We start from the raw sequence: 23,544 nt of genomic DNA on the forward strand, positions 1-23,544 counted from the left end.
CTGAGATTCAGACCCAGATCTGTTGGGTGCCAAAGTCTATGTTTATAACCATCGTTTTATGCCACCTCTGATGTTGATTCAGGGACATTTCCTACCTCCATGCCTGCTGGAGGGTGAGAAACTCAATGTCTCTCAACACCCCCAGAGAGTGAGGTGCTGGGTGATGAACTAAGTCGGAGGTGTAGTTCAAAAGCCCGACCATGACTGAGCTGTCTGCCAGTCCTTCGAGCACTCAGGGCAGAGATGCTCATCACCGCTGGAGAATACTCACTCCATTGTGTCAGGCCCCACCTACATGTTTTTTTATTGTCTGCTCTTCGCCATGAGTAATGCCACTTTCCATTTTAAGCCGGGAGCTTCATGAGATGACCACGTTCTAAGCCAGGATTTAAAGCTAAGTGCTGCCTGGGGGATTACTCACCCACTTCAAGACGGGGCCAACATCACACTCTCCCACTCAAGACGCCGCTGGAATATCTCATTCCTTGCCAAAAGGCTAAAGGAAATCTAGTTTCCCTGGAATCAGACTAGGAATGGTGCCAGGTTATCCAGAAGCTGGCGAGTTAACTGGTTCTCCAAGTGGAACTACTGTGGTTGTTCTGGTTCCCGCCTGTATAGTAAGGTTTAATGGCTCATTCATTACCTTAATATTGGCAGAGGGCCTACTATGTGCCAGGCACTCTGCTCCATGATGGATATACCACAGTGAGCTAAATGGCTGTGGGGGCAAACAGTCTAGGGGAGGATGAGCAGACAAGTATAACAAAATGCTATAACCAGTGTAATAAATGATATGACATGGGAAGCTCAGCAAGTTTGGGGGATCAACAGCTGAAAGATTTATGCCAAAGGAGGTATGAAGGACAAGTAGGAACTGGCTAGGCTAGGTTTCTTAATTATAAACAGCCAAAATTGACTTTGACTGATGTAAGCAGAAAGAGAATTTAGAGAACCTGCATTGCCCACAGAATCACTGGGAAGGCGTAGTGTCCTAGCATCACACTGCAGGAATGATCCAGCCAGAACTAGACGTGTGTGTGTGTGTGTGTGTGTGTGTGTGTGTGTGTTTTGCAGGGGTGGGTATCCCTCAAGTAGGGGAGGGGGGCTTCAGAGGTTGGGCAGTCAAAGGATGACAAGTGCCCAGGACAGCAGGTAGAAGTGGGGAATGTGGGGAGGCTGTCTCAGAATGACCTAAGATCTTCTGAGTCAGAGAAACCAAAAGGAACAGCTAAAAGAGAGCGCTGACTGACTGAGGCAAGCAGCTGAGGCAGGCAGCCAGGCTGGCAGCCAGGCTCGCAGGGGTTTCCTTGGTGAGTGAGGTTTGCTGCTCAACCAAAGACTTCGAGGCCTCTGTGGGGAAACCAGCTGTGTGACAGCAGGTAAGTAGGAACAATGCTTTAAGTCTTTCCTTTCATGCTAGTGTTCCTGAGGCCGTTCTGGAAGGCCACTGTTCTCAGTATATGCCTTTATATTACAGGGCCCACCTAAATCAGAAGAGATGTTCTCCACATAATAGTGGAAAGATGTTTGGGATAATGATAATAGCCAACCTTTATGGCTGTGCTCACATGCGCTTAGATGCATTATTTCAGTTAATCCTCATAATAAGCCTGTTAGTTTACAGACAAGCAGACAGAGGCACAAAGATTAGAAATGACTTGGCCAAGATCTTAGCAAATTGTAGAGCTGGGATGCAAATGGAGACCTACTTTATTGTAACTAAGAGTCTGATGACAGAAGACAAGAAGTGAGGATCAGATTTTAAAAATGGTCATTAGAGAGGGAGAAAACTATTGTTTCTATACTAAGTACATGATGAGGGATTGGAAGCCTAACCCCAGCTATTACCTCTCTCATGGGCACCATTTTGAATCTTAAGGTCAGCTATTGCTCCCTACTGAGAAATTTCCAATTCTATCCAAGGAGAAAAAGCCCTATTTTCCTAGAGGGAGCCTTAAGTGAGAAACTTTTAGCATTAACTCAGGTTATTGACCACCGTACTGCAGCAAGAGGTATATCTAGTATTTAAAATTTATCTTTGTTGTTGAAAGTATTACAGATGTCCCTCCCCCCCCCCAGGCCTTCATAGCACTATTGTCTTTGTCTATGGGTTATACATATATGCATATAGGTTCTTCGGTTAATCTCTTCCTGCTGCCCCACCCCCTTTTCCCACTGAGATTCATCAGTCCATTACATGCTTCCATGTCTCTGGATCTGTTTTGTTTGTCAGTTAATTTTGTTCATTGGATTCCACATATGAATGGGATCTTGTGATACTTGTCTTTCTCTGACTGGCTTATTTCACTTAGCATAATACTCTCCAGGTCCCTCCATGTCTTTTTTACTGCTGCATAGTATTCCATTGTGTAAATGTACCACAACTTTTTTATCCACTCATGTACTGATGGACACTTGGGCTGTTTCCAGATCTTAGCTATTGTAATTTTGAATGGATTTTTAAGATAAAAATGTCTCTGACTATACAAATAATATATGCCACTGGTTAAATAAACTAGGGAAATATGGAAAAATATAAAGAATAAAATAAAAATCCTTGTAACTTTACCAGCCAATGATGGCTGTTGTCACATTTTCGGGTGCGTGTGTGTAATCTGTAGTCTTTTTCCAATGCAGATGTATAGGTATTATCTTTTAAATTCACAGTTTTGAAGATCCTAAATAACTGTTGTTTTAATTTCATCACTTTCCTCAAGGGAGAATTTTACCACAGGATGCAATTTTGCAAATCTACTAAACGAATATCAGTAGAGTAGAGCATGATAGGGAATGCAAGTTACTTTGTTCAAATGAGTGGGCAGACGACATGACGCTCCCTGGGGTGCACTGGAGATAGGGTATGTGCCTGGTTCTTTGAGGAGGACTTGGTTTTTCATTATTTATTAATATTTCTAGCTGGTAAACATTACCTGAAAAAAATGTTTAACATAATGATAACCTAATCAAGCAATCATTTACTTATTAGGGAGAGATTTATTCCACAATCTACCATGTGGATGACATTCAACAAGTTATGCAGACAAAAGTAGAAGAGCAGTTTCTAGGACTGAGCGCCAAGTGGAATCTTGGTTCTGATCCCACTTCCCCTTCTCTGGCCTAGGGGACCGCAACTCTTTCCACATCCCGGTCAAAAGGCAGCTCAAAACCCCATGGTCCAACACACAGTGATTTGGCTTTCTCCAGAAAGAACGCAGTCTGGCCTTTACAGTCCCCTCTGAACATCTCTTCTCGGAGCCCATGTGACTGAAGCCAGCACAAAGCCAGGTCTATTTGGTCACTGCTGTTGTCAACTCTTGTCACAGCCAGTGCCAGCCCTCTCCTGTCGTTTTCCCAGCTCATCAAAACAAAGTCCTACCAGTTCAGGAGCCCCGCGTGCTTTCCCTGTGCTGCCCAGACATCTGTTTTATGTTGGGAGTCAGGGGCCGGTCAAGTGCTTGCACAACGCAGCTGGATTTGCTGATGTAAACAAAGTTGCTTGCATGTGAGTTTTCTGACCCTGAAAAGGCCCCAAAGAACTATACTCAGGCCTCCAGCAGGACTTTACCCTCAGTCCAAGGGGACAAGGAAAACGAACTTGAATATAGTTAATAAGTTATAGCCAAGAGGAAAGCAAAGCACCTGGTTCCTCTCTTTCCTTCTCTGTCTCCACGTAACCCTTTTCTCACCGGGCCGTTCCTCGTCCTGAACTGAGGTGATGTCATTGCCAAGTGCATCCATGTGGTGACCCAGGAAGCCAAGGGGTAACAGTAGATGCTCTACCTCATACCCCTAGTTCAGAGCTCCTTTCTACCCTTGCTTTTTTGCTTTGTATTTTCAATCTTCTTTAGATTTTATCTTTACTTAAACAGTTAAATACACAAGTGCCTATTATAAAAGTTAATATCTCTCCCTGGCCAGAGTGGCTCAGTTGGTTGGGCATCGGCCCATGCACCAAAAGATTGCCGGTTCAATTCCCGGTCAGGGCACATGCCTGGGTCACAGGCTCGATCCTCATTAGGGGGCGTGCAGGAGGGAGCCAATCAATGTCCTCTCTCTTTCTCTCTCTCTCTCTCTCACTAAAAATTAATTTAAGGATCTTTTTAAAAAAAGATACTCATACTTGGGTTCAGTATGGCAATTGGAAAATTAGTATGGTTTCCCAGGCTTTGGTTCCTGAAGGGACTTCTAACTGTAGAGCGTGTCTTTCCAGCAAAACTAATAAGCTGCACAGCATAGCACGGATCAGCACTCCCCCTTCCCACCCTGCCTTCTTTCAACAAATGTTTATTAAGCACATATTATGTTCCAAGCCTGTGCAGGACACTGGAGAAAAAAAACGGACAAGGACTCTGCCCTAATGGAGCAAAGTCAAGGGGGAGAAACAGTCCAGTAATAGCTCCAGTGAAATACAGAGGGGTTGGGGGAACTTGGCTGGGGTGCTGGGCCAGACCTGGGGCCGATGGGCAGGAAATTATGTCTGAGAAAATCTGAGGTGAAGTCTGAAGAAGTATCGTGGGGGCTGGTAGGGCAGGTGGCAATGTTGGCTAAGGCAGGTCCAGGCCAAGGGAAAAGCAAGTCCAAAAGCCTGGAGGTGAGAGTGAACCTGGCACATTTGCAAACCGGAAGTTCAGTTCTGTTAGAGGCCAGGTGGATTCAATGCCAGGGAACTCTTGGGCCTTCTTACTCAATACTAAGACCAGGAGAGCTTGGAGGCAGGATGGGCCACTGGTTGTGCCTCAGGAAATGACTGGGATATAAGCTCCAAGGCGGGAAGGCTGCGGACTTTGTTCACCATCTGAGAATGGGGACAGGAACATAGACTCTTAATAACCATTTGTTGAGTGAATGAATGAAGTGCCCTGAAGAGGACCTCAGCCATCTCCTCTGGTGTCACCAAGCCCCACCGAATCATAAGGCCAGGAGGCACCCAAGAGCCTGCTGTTCCCCCCCTCCCTTTCCTCCGAGTGTCTGACCTGCCCTCAAAACTCCCAGAGATGACACCGTCTTGTAGGTAGCATGACTCGGAACTTCAGTTCTTAAGGTCAGACACATGCAGCCGAGGGACAGACGACTTGTCCAGTCATCTGGTGAGTCAGGACAGGATGGAGAAGAGCAGGGACAAGAGTCCTTACTGCCTAGCCCGGCCGGTCAGGCAGAGAGGAACTCCGGCTCCATAGCACTATTTGTCATCTGTTAAGACGCTGGTGCTTCACTTCCAAACCTGCTATTGAAGATGAAGAAGCCCACACTCCCAAAGCAGCACTATCTCACCTGGAAATTCTATTTCCCGGCATATTTGGTGGTGGGGTTTTTAAATCCCAGTTTAGCTCTTCTCCTGGGACTGTGCACTGGCTGAACGCTGCTGTCTCTCTGAGAGAAGGCCACTGGGCCCATCTACCCCAGATACTCTGGTGGAGGCTGCGCAAAGTGGCTAGCACGTTTGGCCCACACCCACATCTACTGTCTTATCTAAGGTCCTGCTGCCTCTTACTTGGACCATTGCATCTAGTTTCCCTGCTTTCACCTTTCCTCCAATATTTGCCCAAGCAGCCAGAGTGACTTTTTAAAAATGCATTTCTGACCAGGTCTCACCGCAGCCTGCATTGTTCAGTGGTTTTCCACTGTCCTGTAGATAAGGACCTATAGGGCTCTGCAGAGGTCCCTGCCCGCGTCTCCAACCACAGCCCTCTCTTCTCGTCCGTGGTGGATCATTTTCAGCTCCCCAAATGAAACATGCTCTTTCTAGGCTCAGGGCCTTTGCACATGCTCTTCCTGATAACTGTTCCCTCTTCAGTAGGAATATAAATGTCCCTTCCTCCAGGAAGTCTTCCCATCTCCCAGGCTTTATAGGTCACCTATTATCTGGCTCCCATGGTGCCCTGGACTTGACCACAGTGACATTCAGTTCACTGGGAATCCCTTTACGGTGGGTCTTCCCCACTGGAATGTGAACTTCAAGAGGGCCTCATCCAGTCTGTCCTGTTCCCCACTATATTCCTCATGCCTGGCCGAGGGGACCGCAACTCTTTCCACATCCCGGTCAAAAGGCAGCTCAAAACCCCATGGTCCAACACACAGTGATTTGGCTTTCTCCAGAAAGAATGCAGTCTGGCCTTCTAAGTAGGTGTGCTCATTAAATATGTGTCAAGTGAATGAAGGAGTACTCAGATCTTTGAAAAGCTGGGAACAACTTTACCAATAAAATAAGAGGCAGAGAGAAACACAAACATAACAGAACCTCATTGAAATTCTGAGCCATGTGACCTTCCTCACCCTGGAGGCCTGATTTCATCTTATCATGGGCTTGTATATTGTGATTAGATGCCCATTAATTCTCCCAAACTGGTTTCTAGCTCAGTGTAGAGAGATTTGGGCCTTTCCATCAGGTGCCACCATAACCCGCAAACCAGAGCCTTGGAGCCACCCACCCAAATTAAGTCAAGACGTGTTGGGGTGCCTGCCAGAGGCCTGGGCCTCTCGCTGCAGAGACAGGAAGCCCTCCTGCCCCGCCTCACGTGGCGGAGCAGGGCGAGGAGCACCTGGAGCCTGCACCCATGTCGCCTCACCTGTTTTCTCTTCTCCCCCCCGAGCAGGGACAAACAATAATTCAGTAAAGAAAATATGAGTAATGGAAAGAAAGAGAAAAAAATAAACACATCAAAATGGGCAGTGTCCCCTGGGCTCCTGCTTTTAAAGAAAACAAGGAGAGTAGATTTGGAGATATTTCCGTGACTCTGCTAAAGGGACGAAAATAATCAAGCTGGCCCTTCCCTTCCAGGCTGAATTCCTTTCCTCTATCTTGATGGGGGGGGAAAGGCTACCCCAGACCAGGACTCTCACACTCTGGTGTGCATCAGAATCCCCCAGGAGGCGTGTTGAGGCTGTAGGTGCCAGCCCAACCCAGACCCATGTCTATAATACTGACACACAGTCCCCCGCCTAGATGCTCAATGAAAGGGGATTAATGAACATAGTTTTGCATGTCCACATAGTGTAACCCTATGCAGCCATTACAAATGGAGGTATAGATTTATGTTTATTAATAAGGAAAAAACCTAATGTATTGAGTAAAGTCAAGTTATAAATGATCAGAATATATATATATATATATATATATATATATATATATATATATATATATAAAATGAGCAATTTGCTCAGGCGGTGACCTAGGCTGTGGGGGGACAATCTCAGAACAGGATTCAGAGCATGTGCAGATAATGCCGCTGGGAGGATGACTGCAGAAGGAAGCACCTAAGAGCAGATAAAATTTCTTTGCAAGGTTTTCCCTGAGGAAGAGGCCCTTCCACAGGAGGAAGGTCAAGTCTGGTCTATTTTAGTAACGGCGTTTCAAGTGCTCAGCGGACTTATTTCCTGTGGTCCCCAGGAATCCAGCAGCAGGCTTTCAGGAGGATGTTGGTGATAGGGAGCAGGAACTTCGTGAGTGAGAATCAATAATTATCTCTATATTTGCTTCACTTTTTTCTATAAAAATAATCTAGTGGAAAAACACTTGCTTTAGAAGAGCAAAGTTCATTGCGACAGAAAGCAGAATGGGACATGGAAGTAAGTCTCTTAGTGTGTGGCAGCATCCTTAGGTCATGACTTTACAGGCTGAAGACGGATCTGTTCACTCATTCCCTTCCCTCCCTCATTCATTCAACAGATAGGTGAGCAAATCTTCTGTGCCAGGCAGCGCTTAGGGACCGAGGAGAAGGTGGTGACTAAACATGGCCCGCCGGGAACTGACAGTCTAGTGAGGGAGATAGACATCAAACAAGTAAATACGTGGGTGGATATTTAATGAATTACAAATGATGGGACATGTTGGAAAGGAAGAGAACAGGAGGCAACAAAACAGAATAATGAAGGCAGAGGGGGGACAGAACTCAGGTCAGGAGGTGAGGGTAGACCCGAGGAGGTGGTGCATCAGCTGCCATCTGAAAGGCGAGTAGGAGCCAAGGCAGTGGACCGTGTTGGGGAAAGACATTGCTGGCAGGCGAGCAATTTGCATGAAGGCAGCGTGTGGAGAAGACCACTCTGGGTCAAGGATCCCAGGGAAGACAGCAGTGGCTGGTATGCAGTGGGCAAAGGGAGGGAGTGGCAGGAGGTAAGGCCAGACCGGACGGTGTCTTGTAGGCCATGGTAAGGGTTCATGAAAATGGAAAGGCACAGCAGGTTTCGAAAGAGGGAGTGGCCAATCTGATGTAGGCTTCTTAAAAATCCCTCTGGCTTTGTGTATAGAAATGATCAGAGGAGCCCAGAACAAAAGAGAGGGCCGTTTCAGAAGTTCAGACAGGAGCTGACGGTGAACTGCACAGGGTGGATAATAAGTACCTAAATTTGCTAACTCTACTAGAGTCGAAGGGCTCAATATTGAGAGATTAGAGAAACTTAGACTAATTAAAAGGGCTGGGACTAGGGTGAGATGAGGGAGGTACTTGCTTCAGGTGCAAAATTTACTCAGAAATGGTATTTCAATGCAATATTTTTAAAAAGTCAAATTTCATGCAGAAAAAAAAACAACCCATGACGAACAAATATCAACTTAAAAAAAAAAAAAAAGACAGGATCGGTAACAGTGCTGGGCCAAGTCAAACAATGAGCCTGAGGTAAAAGGAAAAATATCAGTAGTAGGCATTGTGTCTTCATTCAAAACTCTCCTCACTCTTGTCCTTGGCTAGCTGACCCCCCTGTAAAAGGAAGAGGCCACCATATAACCCTCTGCTCTGAAAACAGATATTATGGAAAGAAAACTGATGACATAAATCACCACAAGCCCCTGGTGATTTAGACATTATCTTTTCTCCTTATTCTGGAGAGTCTGAAACAGAAGGCGCATAAGAGTTGCTCCATAAATATTTCTGATAATAATGTTAATGGCTAGCATTTTCCATGTTCTTAATGGAAAATGTTCCATTTTCCAGGTACTTTGCCAAGAACCGTTAAATACAGCAATCCATGAGGTAGGTATACTATTACCCCTATTTTACTATGCCTGGCATATACTTGAGTAACATTTAGTAAATATAGGAAGAAAGAAAGGATGGATAAAGAGAGGGGGGAAAGTGGCAGGCCTCACACTATTCCTTCTCCCCACTCTATGGATAACCACTGATTCCGACCCCCTCCTCTGTAAACACAATTCTCAGACAAACACTATTCACCAAACTGAAAAGGATCTGCAGAAAAGGGAAACTAACCTTATTCCCTTTTCCATAGGGATTAATTTTTGGTAAATTACTTTTTAAAAACCCAACAGCTTTTTGAGAACAGACTTTTTAAATTCATTTGTTCCCAATTATTTATCGAGCAATTACTATGTGTCGGGCACAGATCTAGGTGGTGACATATAATGTGAGCAAAACAAACCTGATTCGGGTCCTCATGAGGCTTACAGATCTGTGTGTGTGTGTGTGTGTGTGTGTGTGTGTGTGTGTGTGTGTGGTGTTGTGGAGCGAGACCAACAGTAACAAGTAAACAAACACATAAGTGGAATCATAAATGTTACACAAGATACAATTTGGGTCTGAGGTAGAGGATGGGGAAATGATGAGAACTATCTTAGATACGGTGGGTCCGACATAGACTCAGGGAAGCTCATCATAGCCACGCTGCTGAAAATTCAGTGCTAAACATTTTTGAACATCAAATCAATTAAACTCCCTACAGAATGTGAAATTTCACAACTCCTATGGAGGGCAATTTTGAAGTACAACACCTATTTATTTATTTACTGATTTATTTCATGAACAGACCTATAGAAAAGTGATTGACACCACTGAGGGTTCAAGAATACAGCACCACGAAAAACATTAGGAAATGTCCTGCCTTCTGTCTGCCCTACCCCACGGGCCCATCTAAATGTCTAGGTTTATCAAATTCCAGAGGAGCCCTCTGAACTAAGGAGGAGCCCAGGAATGTAGAATCTTTAAAAGCTGAGAGCAGTTATGTGCAAAAGCATGGCAGAAGTCACCCTGACATTTCTCCTGACTTTTGTTGCCTAATCTGCTTTCGAAGGCCAATAACGTAAAAATTCGCCATTTTTCAAACAGCCCCACCCCATATAGTGGTGCTTTGATATAAAAGACATGAGAGGGGAGGAATGGACAGTGGGGAATATAAATGGCTTGGAAAGGTCAGTGAGAAGAAAGAAATAAACCAGGAGGGAAATCACGAGGAGTTGGAACCATGTTTGGAGCACCCTGCCAAAACGAAGGAAAACTCCCTTGAGAGGCCAAGTTTGACAGATGAGTGTGCTGTCGTGGTTATCAGCATCTACCAATCCCAGTGATTTTTCTGATAAGTGTCATCTTGTCTGCAATGTGCACCACCCTGGAGATGCTAGATACCCAAGGCAGATTTATTTCTTATTTAGCTTCTTGGATACAAGATTTCAGCTCATCCCTTAACAAACACCATCTCCTTCCCATAAACCCACCTGGTCCCTGCCTACAGCTGGGTTGCGTGCGGAGCTGTGTGTGGACTACCAGTGACGTGGCCACGGGACCACGTGAGCCATCGGGCGTGCTGAAACAGGGCAAACAGTGCGGATGGGAGAATGGCCGCTTTTGGACTTTTCATGTGAGATCAGAGAGAGTTGGCAAGTAAAACCTCTAAAATTAGCCAGAGTCCTTAAAAAGAAAAAATGTGAAAGGAAGCAAGGTTTATACTAGTCTAATGTAGGCGCTCCAGAAACTAGTCACTAGAAGGCTGGCTCCGGGGCAGGTGACTGTTTTCTTCCTGCCCTTTGGCTGTGGCTCTCACTGGGTCCCTTTGCAACCCTGGGCCCTGCCCTGCTGGAGTCCTGCTCTGCGTGCTGCTAAACGCCTCTGCAGGAATGTGGCTCCCGGGCCGAAGCGGGGCCTCTGGGCCCACTTTCAAGAACCAGAATAGACTCTGACATGTGAAATGAGCTCCGTGGAGTTTACATTCCTCCTTTGTATCCAAGCACCTTAAAACCTGAAACCGCACACCAGGACTGCTAACCATTCTTCCAGAGACGCCTGGATATCATCTGTCTGGCAGAAATGTGAGTTCTGTCCTCTTTCTTTTTTAATGTTTTGGTGAGCCTGGGGCTCCTGGAAATGGGGCTGCCTACAGAGGGCGACACAACAACCTGATGTCTCAGGGCTGAGGGTTTCATTCGCAGCTAAACCACAGATTTGCCCAGCCTCTCAGCTGACAGTTCTCTCAGCTGGAGCAAAAGGGAACGGGTGCATCTACCCGTATGCCAGAAGGAACAGCAAATACAAAATGATTATAAAGCGCTTAATGTAGTGTCTACACAACAGGCACCCGCAGATGCTTGTTTACTCACATAAAATGCTTTGTGAAAGCCCAATTGCTATCAAAACGTCAATATTCAACACACTGATACTTCAACAACAATTCCTTCTATTTCCCAGACACTCTCTGTATGCAGGGCCCTTCCTGGGCCTGCCTCGTTCTTTCCTCGTGGCCCGTGACCACATCAATACTCGTAGCAGCTTCCTTTGACAGATGAGGCAGCAGAGGGTCAGAAACATTAAATGACACAAGGGGTTAATGAAACAGCAGAAGCCAAAACCCCAGGTCTATGACTCTCAGGTTGTGAGAACTTGCCTTTTTCATGGTGTTTCCAACCTAGTAGGACCATTCACATAGTACCCCACCACCACCACCACCTCCAGTGGTCCCTGGCCTGGCCCCAGCTCTTTAACGATCAATGGCAAGTGACTCTAGTGTGACAAAGGTCAAGATGGACTTGGGTGACTCTGGGTCATTCAGGGGAAGCAAGAGAGTGGCAATCAAGAGGTCACTGTACGGCTGTGAAAGAGGATGGTTGTGTGCCAAGGTAGGAACATGCAGACTCCAACGACAACACGTATCTCCTTTAGAACACCGTCAACAGGACTGTGCGAGTTATGGAGGCTGGTGGGGCAAAAAGCATAGAGAAGCTAAGGATTACTCAGTCCAGTGGATTTCTCTTCTCTTTCCCACATTCCTTGGCAATTAAAATCATGGACTCCAGAGTCAGAAAACCCTCCCTTTAGATCTCAGCTCTAACACTCATTTCGCTGTGTGACCTTAGGGCAGTGGTCAGCAAACTGAGGCTCTCGAGCCACATGCGGCTCTTTGGCCCCTTGAGTGTGGCTCTTCCTAAGCCTTAGGAGGACCCTAATTAAGTTAATAACAATGTACCTACCTATATAGTTTAAGTTAAAAAAATTTGGCTCTCAAAAGAAATTTCAATCGTTGTACTGTTGATATTTGGCTCTGTTGACTAATGAGTTTGCCGACCACTGCCTTAGGGAAATGGTTGAAGCTCTCTGCACTGCTGGTCTTGGGCTGCAGAGTGGGGGCTGAGAAAGCAAAGGCCTCGAGTTCAGTTCAGGGCAGTATCTCTGTTCTGTTCACTACACGTTGGGACATTGAACCAGCTAGGATAGGTGACTGAATAGAATATTTTACTCTATTCATTTACCTCCCAGCCTAAAAAAATAAAAAAATAAAAAATAAGTAAATAAATAAACAGAGGAAGAAATTTAAAAAAAGCAATGTCTACTTAACAGAATTTATTTGAGAATTAAAATAATGTATGAGACACAAAGTAAATGTTGGAGAAAGGGTTACTATCTCATTATTTATGGGCATATTTTATTATTTCTGGTATGTCTAAAGCGGGCTATTGGGAAACATAAAGAACAACAAGCTCTTGGCATTTTCAGAGAGATAACAAACACATACTTCAAAAGACTGAGTTTGGAGAAGCCAACATTTCTGGGTCAGGAGATAAGAAAAATAAGAAAGACCCAGCAAACTGACCATCTTCCTATGAGCTGAAAGGTCTGCCAACTCCAAGAAAGAAATGTCCTTGCTGAGCTGGTTCTGGAGATTGTAACCTGGACCACAGATTCAAGAGATTGCTGGAGCCACATCAGTAAGAGAGGTTGGGAGAAGGGGCGAGCGCTGCTAGCGCCTCTGCAGAATCACTTTGCATTTGGCTCCAGGCCCTGAGGCAGGAAGCATCGGTCTGCGGGAAGGATATTTCCATTAAGATGTGTGCAGCTCTTCAGGATGGCGGAGAGCCTGCAGGACGCTCTGGAAGGGGGGCGGGGGGGGGGGTGAGCATTAAAGTTCAGACAGAACAGAGCACACACGCCACTGCCAGGGAGTGCACCATTTTTCCTCGGAGTGGAGGCTGTTTTCCCTAAGCACTTGGAAGAATTCCTGACCTCCGACTGAACAATGCTCGACGGGGAGAAGTGCTTTGGGAGTAGATGAGCCAGACTGCAGAGAATTAAAGATGCAGAATCAAGGGAGGAAATTCAGGGTATTGGAGGAGAGCCTTAGGGGTGGCAGTTGTCTGCTCAGATTTTCTGCTCTTCATTAGGGGTAGGAGAACTGCTGGGTGCTACAGTTGGATTATAACCACCCCCGCTCCTGCCAGCTACTTGGTCCAGGCTTCTATGTCCCTCTTTTCTGAAGCATGTCTTGATGAATCTCGTATGGCCAGAGTGTAAACTCCTTCAAGGCAGACGCTGTGATTTCTGCTACAGGTCCAGAATCCCTTTATCTGAAAAGCCTTGGGGGTAGGTCTATTTTCGAATCAGAATTTTGGAGATTTTAGAAAGGCAGTATGGTACACATATTGTATATTATGGAACAACTCCAGTGAGGTTTGGGACAGTACGCTATAATCAATCAAACATGTTACTAATTCTGCACTGGATTATAGAAATATTAACACAAAGTGGAATACAGATTTTAGTTGGAGGAGAGTTTGGGTCATGTTTTGCCACAATTTGAGTTAGGAAAGAACTTCTAGTGTTCAGAGCCTTTTGCATATTATAATTGTGGACTAGGGATTTCAGGCCTTCCTTTTTCCTTTTCTTTCTTTTCTTTTTTAAGTTTCCAGGACATCTGCAGGATTCTACCCATGGCAGGTACTGAATAAAAGTTGTTGGCATTCTAGAGCAGTGATGGCGAACCTTTTGAGCTCGGCGTGTCAGCATTTTGAAAAACCCTAACTTAACTCTGGTGCCATGTCACATATAGAAATTTTTTGATATTTGCAACCATAGTAAAACAAAGACTCATATTTTTGATATTTATTTTATATATTTAAATGCCATTTAACAAAGAAAAATCAACCAAAAAAATGAGTTCACGTGTCACCTCTGACACACGTGTCATAGGTTCGCCATCACTGTTCTAGAGTATGACATCTTGATCTCCCTCGAATAATATTTGATTCTGGAAGCCAGGACACAGTTTATCAGTGACTTGGGATTCTTTAGAATTAAAAGGATCTGAAATTAAAGAACAGACAAGAAAGACTATTGAACCCTAGGTTCTCTGTCATCCTGGACAGTAACACAAAAAATGATGAAATATTGTTTTTCCTAATATATCCTAGTTAGCACCCAAGCAAATGAGAAGAGACATTCATTACATATAAGTGATAATGAAAATTTCTAACCTATATATAGAAAACGATATTTTTTAAATATTGCCAAAATATTACTCAATGTTTAAAATCAAGTCTGTTCAATCCAAAATGAATAGTGCAGATTGACAAAACTAAACAATATGATACGTGGAGTATGGTAACCAAACTAACATCTATGGAATGCTTACAAGTTTTCAAGTATAGGGCTCAGCACTTTTTGTGTATTATCACGTAACTATTAAAGCAATTCTGTGCAATAGCTGCTGTTATGAAACCTCATTCTGCAGATGAGGAAACTGAGACTGCAAAACTGAGTAATTTGCTAGCAAGTGTCTGGCCAGGACTCAAACCCAAGCTCAGTAGTATGTTGGTAAACCAGCTACCAGAGAAAATAAAGAAGGGGGGTGGTGGAGGAGGGTAGGGAGACTAACAGAAGGGAAAGAAAGGATAGAAATTGAGAAGAAAAAAAAAGCCCTGATTTGTAGTATTTGCCAATTTTTGTGGTGTAAATAGTCTCACCAGGGCTGATATCAAGCTACTAATGGTTTAACAACTGGCTCGCAAAAATTCCTGAATATTTAATAATTGGCTTTTACAAACTTGCACACCACTATCAAGTCCATCCCAGGCCACATCCACGGTTTACTGCCAACTTTGGAAGATGAGATTTCAGCTCGGGGAATAGAACTGGCTTGGGGACAGCACGCTGAGATGCTATCCCAGGCCAGTCAGCCATGGTATGTTCCTACCTCAGACCTGGTACAGATCACGGAGGGTGGAGTAGAGGAAAAAGAGAAAGAAGAACACACTGTCGCCCCCTCTTCAGGCAGACTTTCCTTCACCAGAGGGTGTAAAGTGGGTCGCTGCCAGCCTGACATTCCCTGGCAAAAATAGTAAAACCAGACCACACAGACGTTCTCTGGGTCAGATAAGAAGGACAGACTTGAGACCAAAAGTCTGAAATCTTCCTTTAGATTCTTAATTTCCATAACACTTCTTTTGAAGATGTAAGGAAGTGTCTTCTACAAGACGGGAACCAGGGTTGGGCCTATTTTTAACCGAGGATGGGATATTCTAGCCTAATTTTAACCCAATTAAAATGCACTTAGGCTCTTGGCTTAGTTTTTCTATTAATACCTGAGGATTGAGTCTCCTGATAACATGCTTCCACTAGGACCCTGAGAAGGAACTGGCCTGGTATTCAGTCACCCATAGGACACTGATTCTGTGCAGGCATTTGCTAAGTGCTGGGTCTAGGTGGGGAAAAGGAATAGCCCAAGGTCTTAGAGACGAATGAAGGAGACAGTCAAGTAAACATAATTAAATTATATTCATTCACTCATTCAACAAATATTTATCAAGTGCCTATTAGACACCAGGCATTTTGCCAGACACTGGGATACCATAGTGAGCAAGACATTGATTTATACTATCATGGAACTGACAAGCCCGACGTAAAGGGAGACATTAATTAAATAACGAAAAGAATGAATGTGTAATTAAAAACTGAAGTAAGAGCTCTGAGGAGGTGTTAAATGGTCTTATGAGAACTGGAGGAACCTGACCCAGTTAAGGAAAGTCAGGAAAGGCTTCCTCGAGGATTTTGGCAATTGAACTAAGACTTGAAGAAAAAGTAGGAGTTAACAGGGTGGGTGGGGTAGAGAGAAGAGGAAGAGGAACAGTGCTCTAGAGAGAGGGAAGAGCATGGGTAAGGGTTAGGGAGCAGAGGGAGGCAGTGATTTCAAGGAAATGAAAGGCTAATTTAGAAAGCGAGCGTGGTGGAAGATGAGGCAGGGGAGGAAGCCAGGCTGGCTGTCACAGAGCCCTGCAGGCCTTGTTGGGATACCACTGAAGAATTTAAACAGCGACTCTGTATGGCAACTGCAACCAGTGCTGTACGAGAGTAAATACAGTGTGGCTATGGAAGCATTAGGGAATAAACTCATCTAAACTGGTACGCGTGGTGTGGAGGAAGAGTAGGGAGGTTAGGTTGGGGGGACGTGTCAGACAGGCTTTCTGGAGGAGAGAATATCTGAGATAAATTTTTGAAGGGTGAGTATGACTTAGCCAGGCCATGGTTGAAGGGTGGAGGAAGGGAGAGAGAAAGAATGCTGCTGGTGTGAGGCTGTGGGGGGACTAGTAGAAAAACAGGTCAGTAAGAGAAAAGGCAACGGGGTTAGGCAAGGAGCAGATGATGAAAGCCTCATACGTCATGATGGGGTCTGGGTTATACTTATCCTGACGGTGGCAGGGAACCCACGGACACAGTCAGAGATCTTTAGCAGGAGACGGATGGTCAGAGTCATGTGTTAAAAGGCCACTAGCAGCAGGGTCAAAGGGCACTGAAAGAGAGGCGTACTGAAGAAGGGGACCACTGCTGCCTGTCTCAGCAGCCCAGGTGAGAGAAGGTGTTGCATCTGAACTAAAGCAGCCACAGTGGGACTGAGGAAGATGATTTTAGGAGACATTAAAAAGGTACAAAAGAAAGGGTTTTGTCACCAATAGGAGGGGTGTGAGTGATTTCCACTCCACCCAAAGAATAGTATGGACAAAATGGATTCTTCTATTTGTGTTGAGTCTTGCCTTATGACCTGATACATGATCAATTTTTACAAATGCTCCAGTGGCCTTGAGAAGAATGGTGTTCATTAATTTTGGGGTGCAGAGTTCTCTCATGTTCATTCAATTGAGCTTGTTGTGTATTTCAATCTTCTATAGCCTTAATATTTTTTGTCTGTTTGCTCTATTATTTATAAGAGAAATATATTAAAATCTTCCACCACCATTGTGGATTTGTCAACTTCTCCTTATGTATTTGTCAATTTTTGTTTATATATTTTCAGGCTCTGTCATTATCCCACAAGCTTAGGCTTTCTTATATCTTTTTGTTGATTATTCTACTTATCTCTATGCAGTGATGCCTTTTACCCTTAATCATTCTTTTGGTCTTAGACCTACTTTGATCATTCTTTTGGCCTTAGACCTATTTTATATGATATTACTATCGCCATATCAACTTTTAATTTTGTTAACATTTGGTATCTACTTTTCATCCTTTTGTTTTTAACTTTTCTGTATCTTTGTGTCTTAAATATGTCTCCTGAAATCAGTGTAGATGAATTTTTAAAAAATCCAGTAGCTAGTAAATTTAGCCCATTTACATTTATTGTGATCATAATACATTTGGATTAATTTCTACCACCTAATCTTGAGCAATTTTTCTATTTCTTTCCCTGGATTCTTTTGAATAAGTACAGTTTTATTTATTTTGTTTCATTTCCCTTATCCTTGCCAGTTGCTGGTTGGAATTAATGAATTCTATTTCTTTTCTTTTCTTTAGTAATTACCTTTAATATTGGATATTAACTTTAATATTTAATATTAGCTCACATTCTGAGTTAATAAGATCTAGGTTAATTAATATCTATAAGGAATAGTTAAGTTATGAGGTGATGCCATTCATAGAGATAGGGAGGGAAGGCTTAAAGTGTATTTGGAACCAAAGGTGAGGCCTGTTTTACATATGCTGGGTTTGCGGACACATCCAATTACCACCTTAACAGATGCCTGTGCATCTACCTTCAGTGGCTTTATATATTTTGCAAAATATCTCCCTTCATGGGTATTCTGCATTGTGTAAGCAGTGACAGGGGATAAAAACAAAAATAAAAAATCAGCATTTGTTTTCCCTTGATTCTTAGAACTGTGAGTATTCCCTTCCAGCTTAGTGGCCAGGGTCAAACTGAGCACAAATGTCTTGTTCCCATAGCAGGCTTCACAAAGGTCACCTCAATAACTGTGGGTAAACTGAGGACTGAGCCTGAAATGGTGACCGGGATTCTGCCACACATGACACTGCTTTCCCTTTGCCTCCTTCATTTCTCTGCTATCTTGGTGGCTTAAATGATTGGGGGTGGGGGGGGGGGTTGGGGAGCTTAGCTAATTTCTGCCAAATATGAGAGGGACTAAAAAATTATAGTTTCATACCAGTTTAAAAATTACTTTAAATTAAGCATTCAGTCAGGGCTGACCTAGACCACATCAAGCCTTGACTGGTTCAACATAACCAGTTACTCATATCTCCTACCGGTCAGGTCACAGTTCTATTCTTTCCAAGTGCTGTCATGACTATTGAGCCCAGGCAGGGTGGGGAATGTTAGGGGACACATCTTGGAAGGAGTGAATGACTCGCCCAGGTTCCCAGAGCCGATTAGTGCATCGAAGGAGCTGTACGGTGTTGCTCACTGTACCACATTGAAAAGTGACCGTGTATTCCTGGGCAAGGGTGTACACTTAGCATCCTGTTCGTGTGTGAGAGTTCACGCTCTCCTCCAAAAGCTACAGCTGACAAAATATGTCAGCCTTTAACACGGATGTTCCAAAGGCTTGGTGTTCTCTTCACTTTGGTGTCACTAATAAGAAAATCTTCAGGTTTTCCCAAAATCTCACTAGTGCCCCAAATTTCAAAGGGCTGGGCTTAGCACACAACAATGGCATGAAGTCCACTTGATCTTTGACATCTCCCAACACACACACACACACACACACACACACACACACACACACACACGCGCGCACGGAAGGACAGAGGAAGAGAGAGGGAGAGGGAGAGAGAGACATAACTCCTTCCCCCAACAGCCAACAAGAAGATAGTAATAACAAGAAGCAGAGCTTATAAATTTCCATTATGCTTAATGCCTGATTTCATGGAGTTAATGGATTCATTTATTAGAGCAATTCGTGTAAATCCCCAAGGGCTTGCTAAGGCTGCTGCCTAATGGTTTTATCACCTCATAGACTTCCTTTATTCCTATCCTCTAACAAATACTGGATTGGCAAGGAACTGTGGACCAACCACTGCTTAAAATATTGGTAAACTGTAATAAGGCAAAAAAAAGGGGGGGGCGCTTTTCGTGTCTCTGGGGTTTCCTTCAGCAACAAAAGGGATTTCATTTTTTTAAGTGTCAGCTGATTCATAAATGCTGCTTCCACAGTCTATCAATTTCATGTTGACTCAAAGCTTATTTTCAGGAGTCAGCAGGTCCCCATCGGGTTTCCAGGTATGGATCTGCACTGAGGGGTGATGGGAGCAATCTGAAGCCAGTAAACCACCCCATTACCGACCCTCCTCCTGGGGGAGCAGGCAGAGAGCAGAGTCTCAGCCTGGCATAACCGTAGGCTGCCCTGTAATCAGGAAGGAGGGGTGCCTGCTGGCCCCTGCAGAGGTGGTTTAGCTGGAGAGAGCCCCGCAGTGATGAAGTTCGGGAGGGGGAGCATTAGTACAGTCCTTGGCCAGAGCTGGTGCCTCCAACCTCAGTCCGCCTTCTGTGCATCTGTTCCCCTTCATCCCAACGGGATGGAAGCAAGAATGCAAATAGAGCCAAATCCATGCCCAACACTTAGAAAATGTCCTAATGGAGATTCTCCATGGCTGCTGGATCCAGAAGGGCGGCCTCCTTAACACGCACAATCAGGGGCACGTGGGATTTCCATTTGAGAAAACCCAGGCACAACAAGAAGCAAAAGTCTGCCCACTGAAGACTGACATTACAAGTGGCTATTTCTACAGTTAAATGGCAACACTAATATATAATTATTATCTCCTGCAACAAATTAAGAACATAACTTAGTAAGTGCTTGGAAAAAAATTGATAAAACAAAGAATATTAATGATCTCTTAGTTGTATTTGAAGGAAGGGGTATCTTGTAATTATTCTATGCTAATGGGGAGGTGATGGGTGAAGAGGGCCATGTTTGAAAGAACCAAATTGCTTCATATCAGAAGGGATCCAGAAGCAAGTGGAGTGGGAGGGAGATGAAGAGGCTGGGTGGGGAAAGGGCTGAGAGAGAGAGAAAAAAACACACAACACAACAAAACAGAGGTGGACACAGAGACATAGAGGTCTGTGGATGAAAGAAAAGGGTCTGGAAGAAAGAATGAGGGTTTGAGAAGGAAATGCAACGTGCTGTGCAAGGTAAAATCTGCTGTCTTCCCTGTGGAATCAATGTAAACAGAATTATGTTTCTATCTGTTATTGTACTAAGTGAAAGGGCTGGACAGAGTTTTACCATATGTGAAGAGCGTATTTGGGATGGTCTGACTTTAAATATATGTTTACATGGAATATGCAAAATTCTCTTTGGGGGTTTGTGGAGGGACATCAAACTATTAACTGAAAGTGGGGCTAGTGAGACTGGCCCATGTGGCTGCAGATAGCAGATGTACCAGAAACACTAAAATGCCTAGAGCAGAGAAAACAAATGGACGCTTCCAAAATGATCCCTAATTCCAAAGTCACCAGGACAAACTATCCAAACTGTTGCCTCCATTTACAGCGGAATTAATTTCTGTGGAGTAGCTCCATGAGGCTGTTCCAGGGATGGGTGGATGGATGGCAAGTGTGGAGAATGCAGGGGGCTGGCTGGCTTTCTGTGACATTCCCAGGGCTCCTTGACACCTAGTGACGTGGGTTCCGCTGGGGAATGAGCGACACCAGGAGCCCCACTGCAAGGTTGGCATGGGGGCGAAAGCCGAGGCTGTTGGTGATGGTGATAACCAACGTCTGGGTCACAAGTAAATAATTTTTGCCTGAAACCACAGACAGCACCACACCTTATACCTGTATACTACGTTTTCCTACATATACATACCTATGATAAAGTGTAATCTCTAAATTGGGCACAGTAAGAGACTAACAACAATAATGAATAATGATATAGAACAGTTATACCAATATACTGTAGTGGAAGTTAGGTGAATGGCCATAACGTAAGGGTGACTTGAACCCAAGCAGTATGATACCACAACAATTGACCTGATAACTAAGACGGCCACTAAGAGACAACAGGTGGGTGTGTATCCAGCATGAATATGCTGGCCAAAGGGAGATTCATGTCCTGGGAGGGACGGAGCAGGACGGTGTGAGATTTCATCAGGCAACTCCGAGCGCTGTACAATTTAAAACTTAGGAAATGTTTTATTCCTGGAGTTTTTCATTTAATATTTTTAGACCACGGTTGACCGTGGGTAACTGAAACCACAGAGAGGGAAACCGTGGAGGGGGCGGGATGACTAGAACACTGCAGTATCAGTGAGGTCACTGAACCTTTTCCTGGTGAGTAAGGGCGCATTAGGGCTTTGTTTCAAGAGCCCCGTCTGGAGGCTCAGAGACACCACGTACCAGCTGTTGACCTTGGACAGACCACGGAACGTCTCTACGTTTTGGCTACATTTTATTTACAAAATGGGGGGATATTAGTGTCTGTTTCAAAGGGTGGTGGTGAGGATTATCTGAGTCAGCTTGTAGCCCAGAATACAATGCTAATGATGATGATCATTATTATGATAAGGCCACCTGATAACCAATGTGTACGACCAGCATCTACTCACACTTACGAAGGTTCCATGTCAGGGTCCTGGTCTCTTCGCCTCTGCCTTGTACAGTCCTTGAGTCATCGGCACGCCATTCTCCTACATGGTGGGGACAAGTAGATGCTGTAAAATTCTAGTGTTTGTTGGCTTTGCTTTTTAATCCTCAGAGGCATAATTGATACATTTTTACACTAATATATTACAAATTTGTAGATAGTGGGCATGGAGAACATTAGAGGATTGTAATATGCAATATGGTAGTTTCTGTGTCATCATAAGTATGTCTCATTAGACAGTAATTAGGATGAAGATGGCCTGTGCACAAGGGACACCCTCTCTGTGTGTCATGAGGATGCGTGGAGAGCTGTGGAAGCAGGCAACAACTGGCATAGCCTTCATAACGATCTGTCTCAAAAAACTTCCCTTGGCACAGTGTTTGCCCTTTAAAAACCCCATGTAACATCCCCACATACGGCTCCCCAGTTCCGGTTCTGTTCCCACCGGCAAACCCAGAATTTTCCTTTACACATTAACCCTCGGCTGTCACTATTGTGGGAGGCCGCCATGCAAGCCCTCCGGGTCTCAGGCCTGGGCTCTCTGCTATCTCTGCACCTGGGCCTGGCGGTGCCCAGTCAAAACCGTGGGAGGATAGAGGGCAAAACCTCAGTGCCGGCCTCTCGGCTTTTGTGGGTTCCAGCCAGACCCTGGGGGTTATTTTAGTGCAACTTCGGTATTTAATTTGAGGATGTGTGTGGATCAGAAGGAGGGACCAACACATTATTTTCTTTTCCCTTGGCCAAATGATTAAATTTAAAGTTCTAAAAAACACACAGCTTGATCCAAAGCCGTGTCCAATGGGAAGTGAGAAATGGCCAGACAATCCCTCTCCTGCCAGGACTATCCTTCCTTAGCCGCCGGCCACCACACGGGCCCATTACTGTGGGCATCACCTGGCCAGTCTGTGGTTCCCAGCCGACCAGAGCCCTGCCCCCCAGGCTCCCTTTCCCTGCCTGTACGTTGCACCTTTGCTGGAAGAACATTCTACAGGTTTGTTCAATTTCTTACAGCCCTGAGAGCACCCTAACCGGCAGCGGCTGAGCCATGGCTGAGGGGGAAGTCACCACATTCACGGCCCTGACCGAGAGGTTCAATCTGCCTCTGGAGAACTACAAGAAGCCCAAGCTTCTCTACTGCAGCAACGGGGGCCACTTCCTGCGGATCCTCCCAGACGGCACCGTGGACGGGACGAGGGACAGGAGCGACCAGCACAGTAAGCACCCAGGCATCCTTCTGGGAGCCCCTCCCCTTTCTGGTGTCTTCCTTAGTCAAGGGTGGGGGAAGGGAGGACATCTAAAGATTGGTACCTTCTTCTCCGGGCGTGACACTCTCAAAGGCAGCGCAATAGAAATGTGGGAAGGGTCTGGGTGTGGAAACTAGAGTTGTGAGGGCCACAGCCTGCCTAAAGGAAACTCTCTGTTGACTTACACAACTGCCTTGAGCTCAGATGTGGCGGCCAGTGTTCAGATGTTCAGATTTCTGTAAGTAGTGAGAGGTCTGTTCCTCCAGGCTGGTCAGGGTCCTGTTTGCTCCATGTGGGGAAGAGCTCCATGGGGCAGGGCGGGTAAACCTCGTGAAAAGACATGGGCTCAGGTTCGAGTTTATGACTCTCCGGGTTACCTTTCCACTGGGATTGGTTTGTGAAATCCTGGTTTGAATCGTAGCTTGCACCTCATAAATT

At 44.9% G+C, this 23,544-nt stretch overlaps 1 protein-coding gene and 1 non-coding gene across 6 annotated transcripts in view; both read left to right on the forward strand.

Annotated features, from left to right (window-relative positions):
• The window catches only part of FGF1 (fibroblast growth factor 1), a 91,336-nt gene that overhangs the window by 44,696 nt on the left and 23,096 nt on the right, over positions 1-23,544 (forward strand). For 3 of the 5 annotated variants that reach the window (XR_002828645.1, XM_006086415.3, XM_006086414.3), the window contains exon 2: positions 22,874-23,076. Coding sequence is in view for 4 of the 5 variants with exons in the window: in XM_006086415.3 (XP_006086477.1) it covers positions 22,908-23,076 (169 nt within the window). In the remaining variant the exon portion in view is untranslated. Of the gene's footprint in view, positions 1-1,340; positions 1,380-10,951; positions 11,033-22,873; positions 23,077-23,544 lie in introns of those variants that run through there. The other 2 variants (XM_006086418.3, XM_006086416.3) reach the window with 2 other exon arrangements.
• Positions 12,352-12,482, forward strand: LOC111825499. The gene has a single exon (XR_002828683.1). It is a non-coding gene; the product is annotated as a small nucleolar RNA SNORA36 family (small nucleolar RNA).

This window comes from Myotis lucifugus, unplaced genomic scaffold, assembly GCF_000147115.1.
Source record: "Myotis lucifugus unplaced genomic scaffold, Myoluc2.0 scaffold_28, whole genome shotgun sequence".
Lineage (NCBI taxonomy): Eukaryota > Metazoa > Chordata > Mammalia > Chiroptera > Vespertilionidae > Myotis > Myotis lucifugus.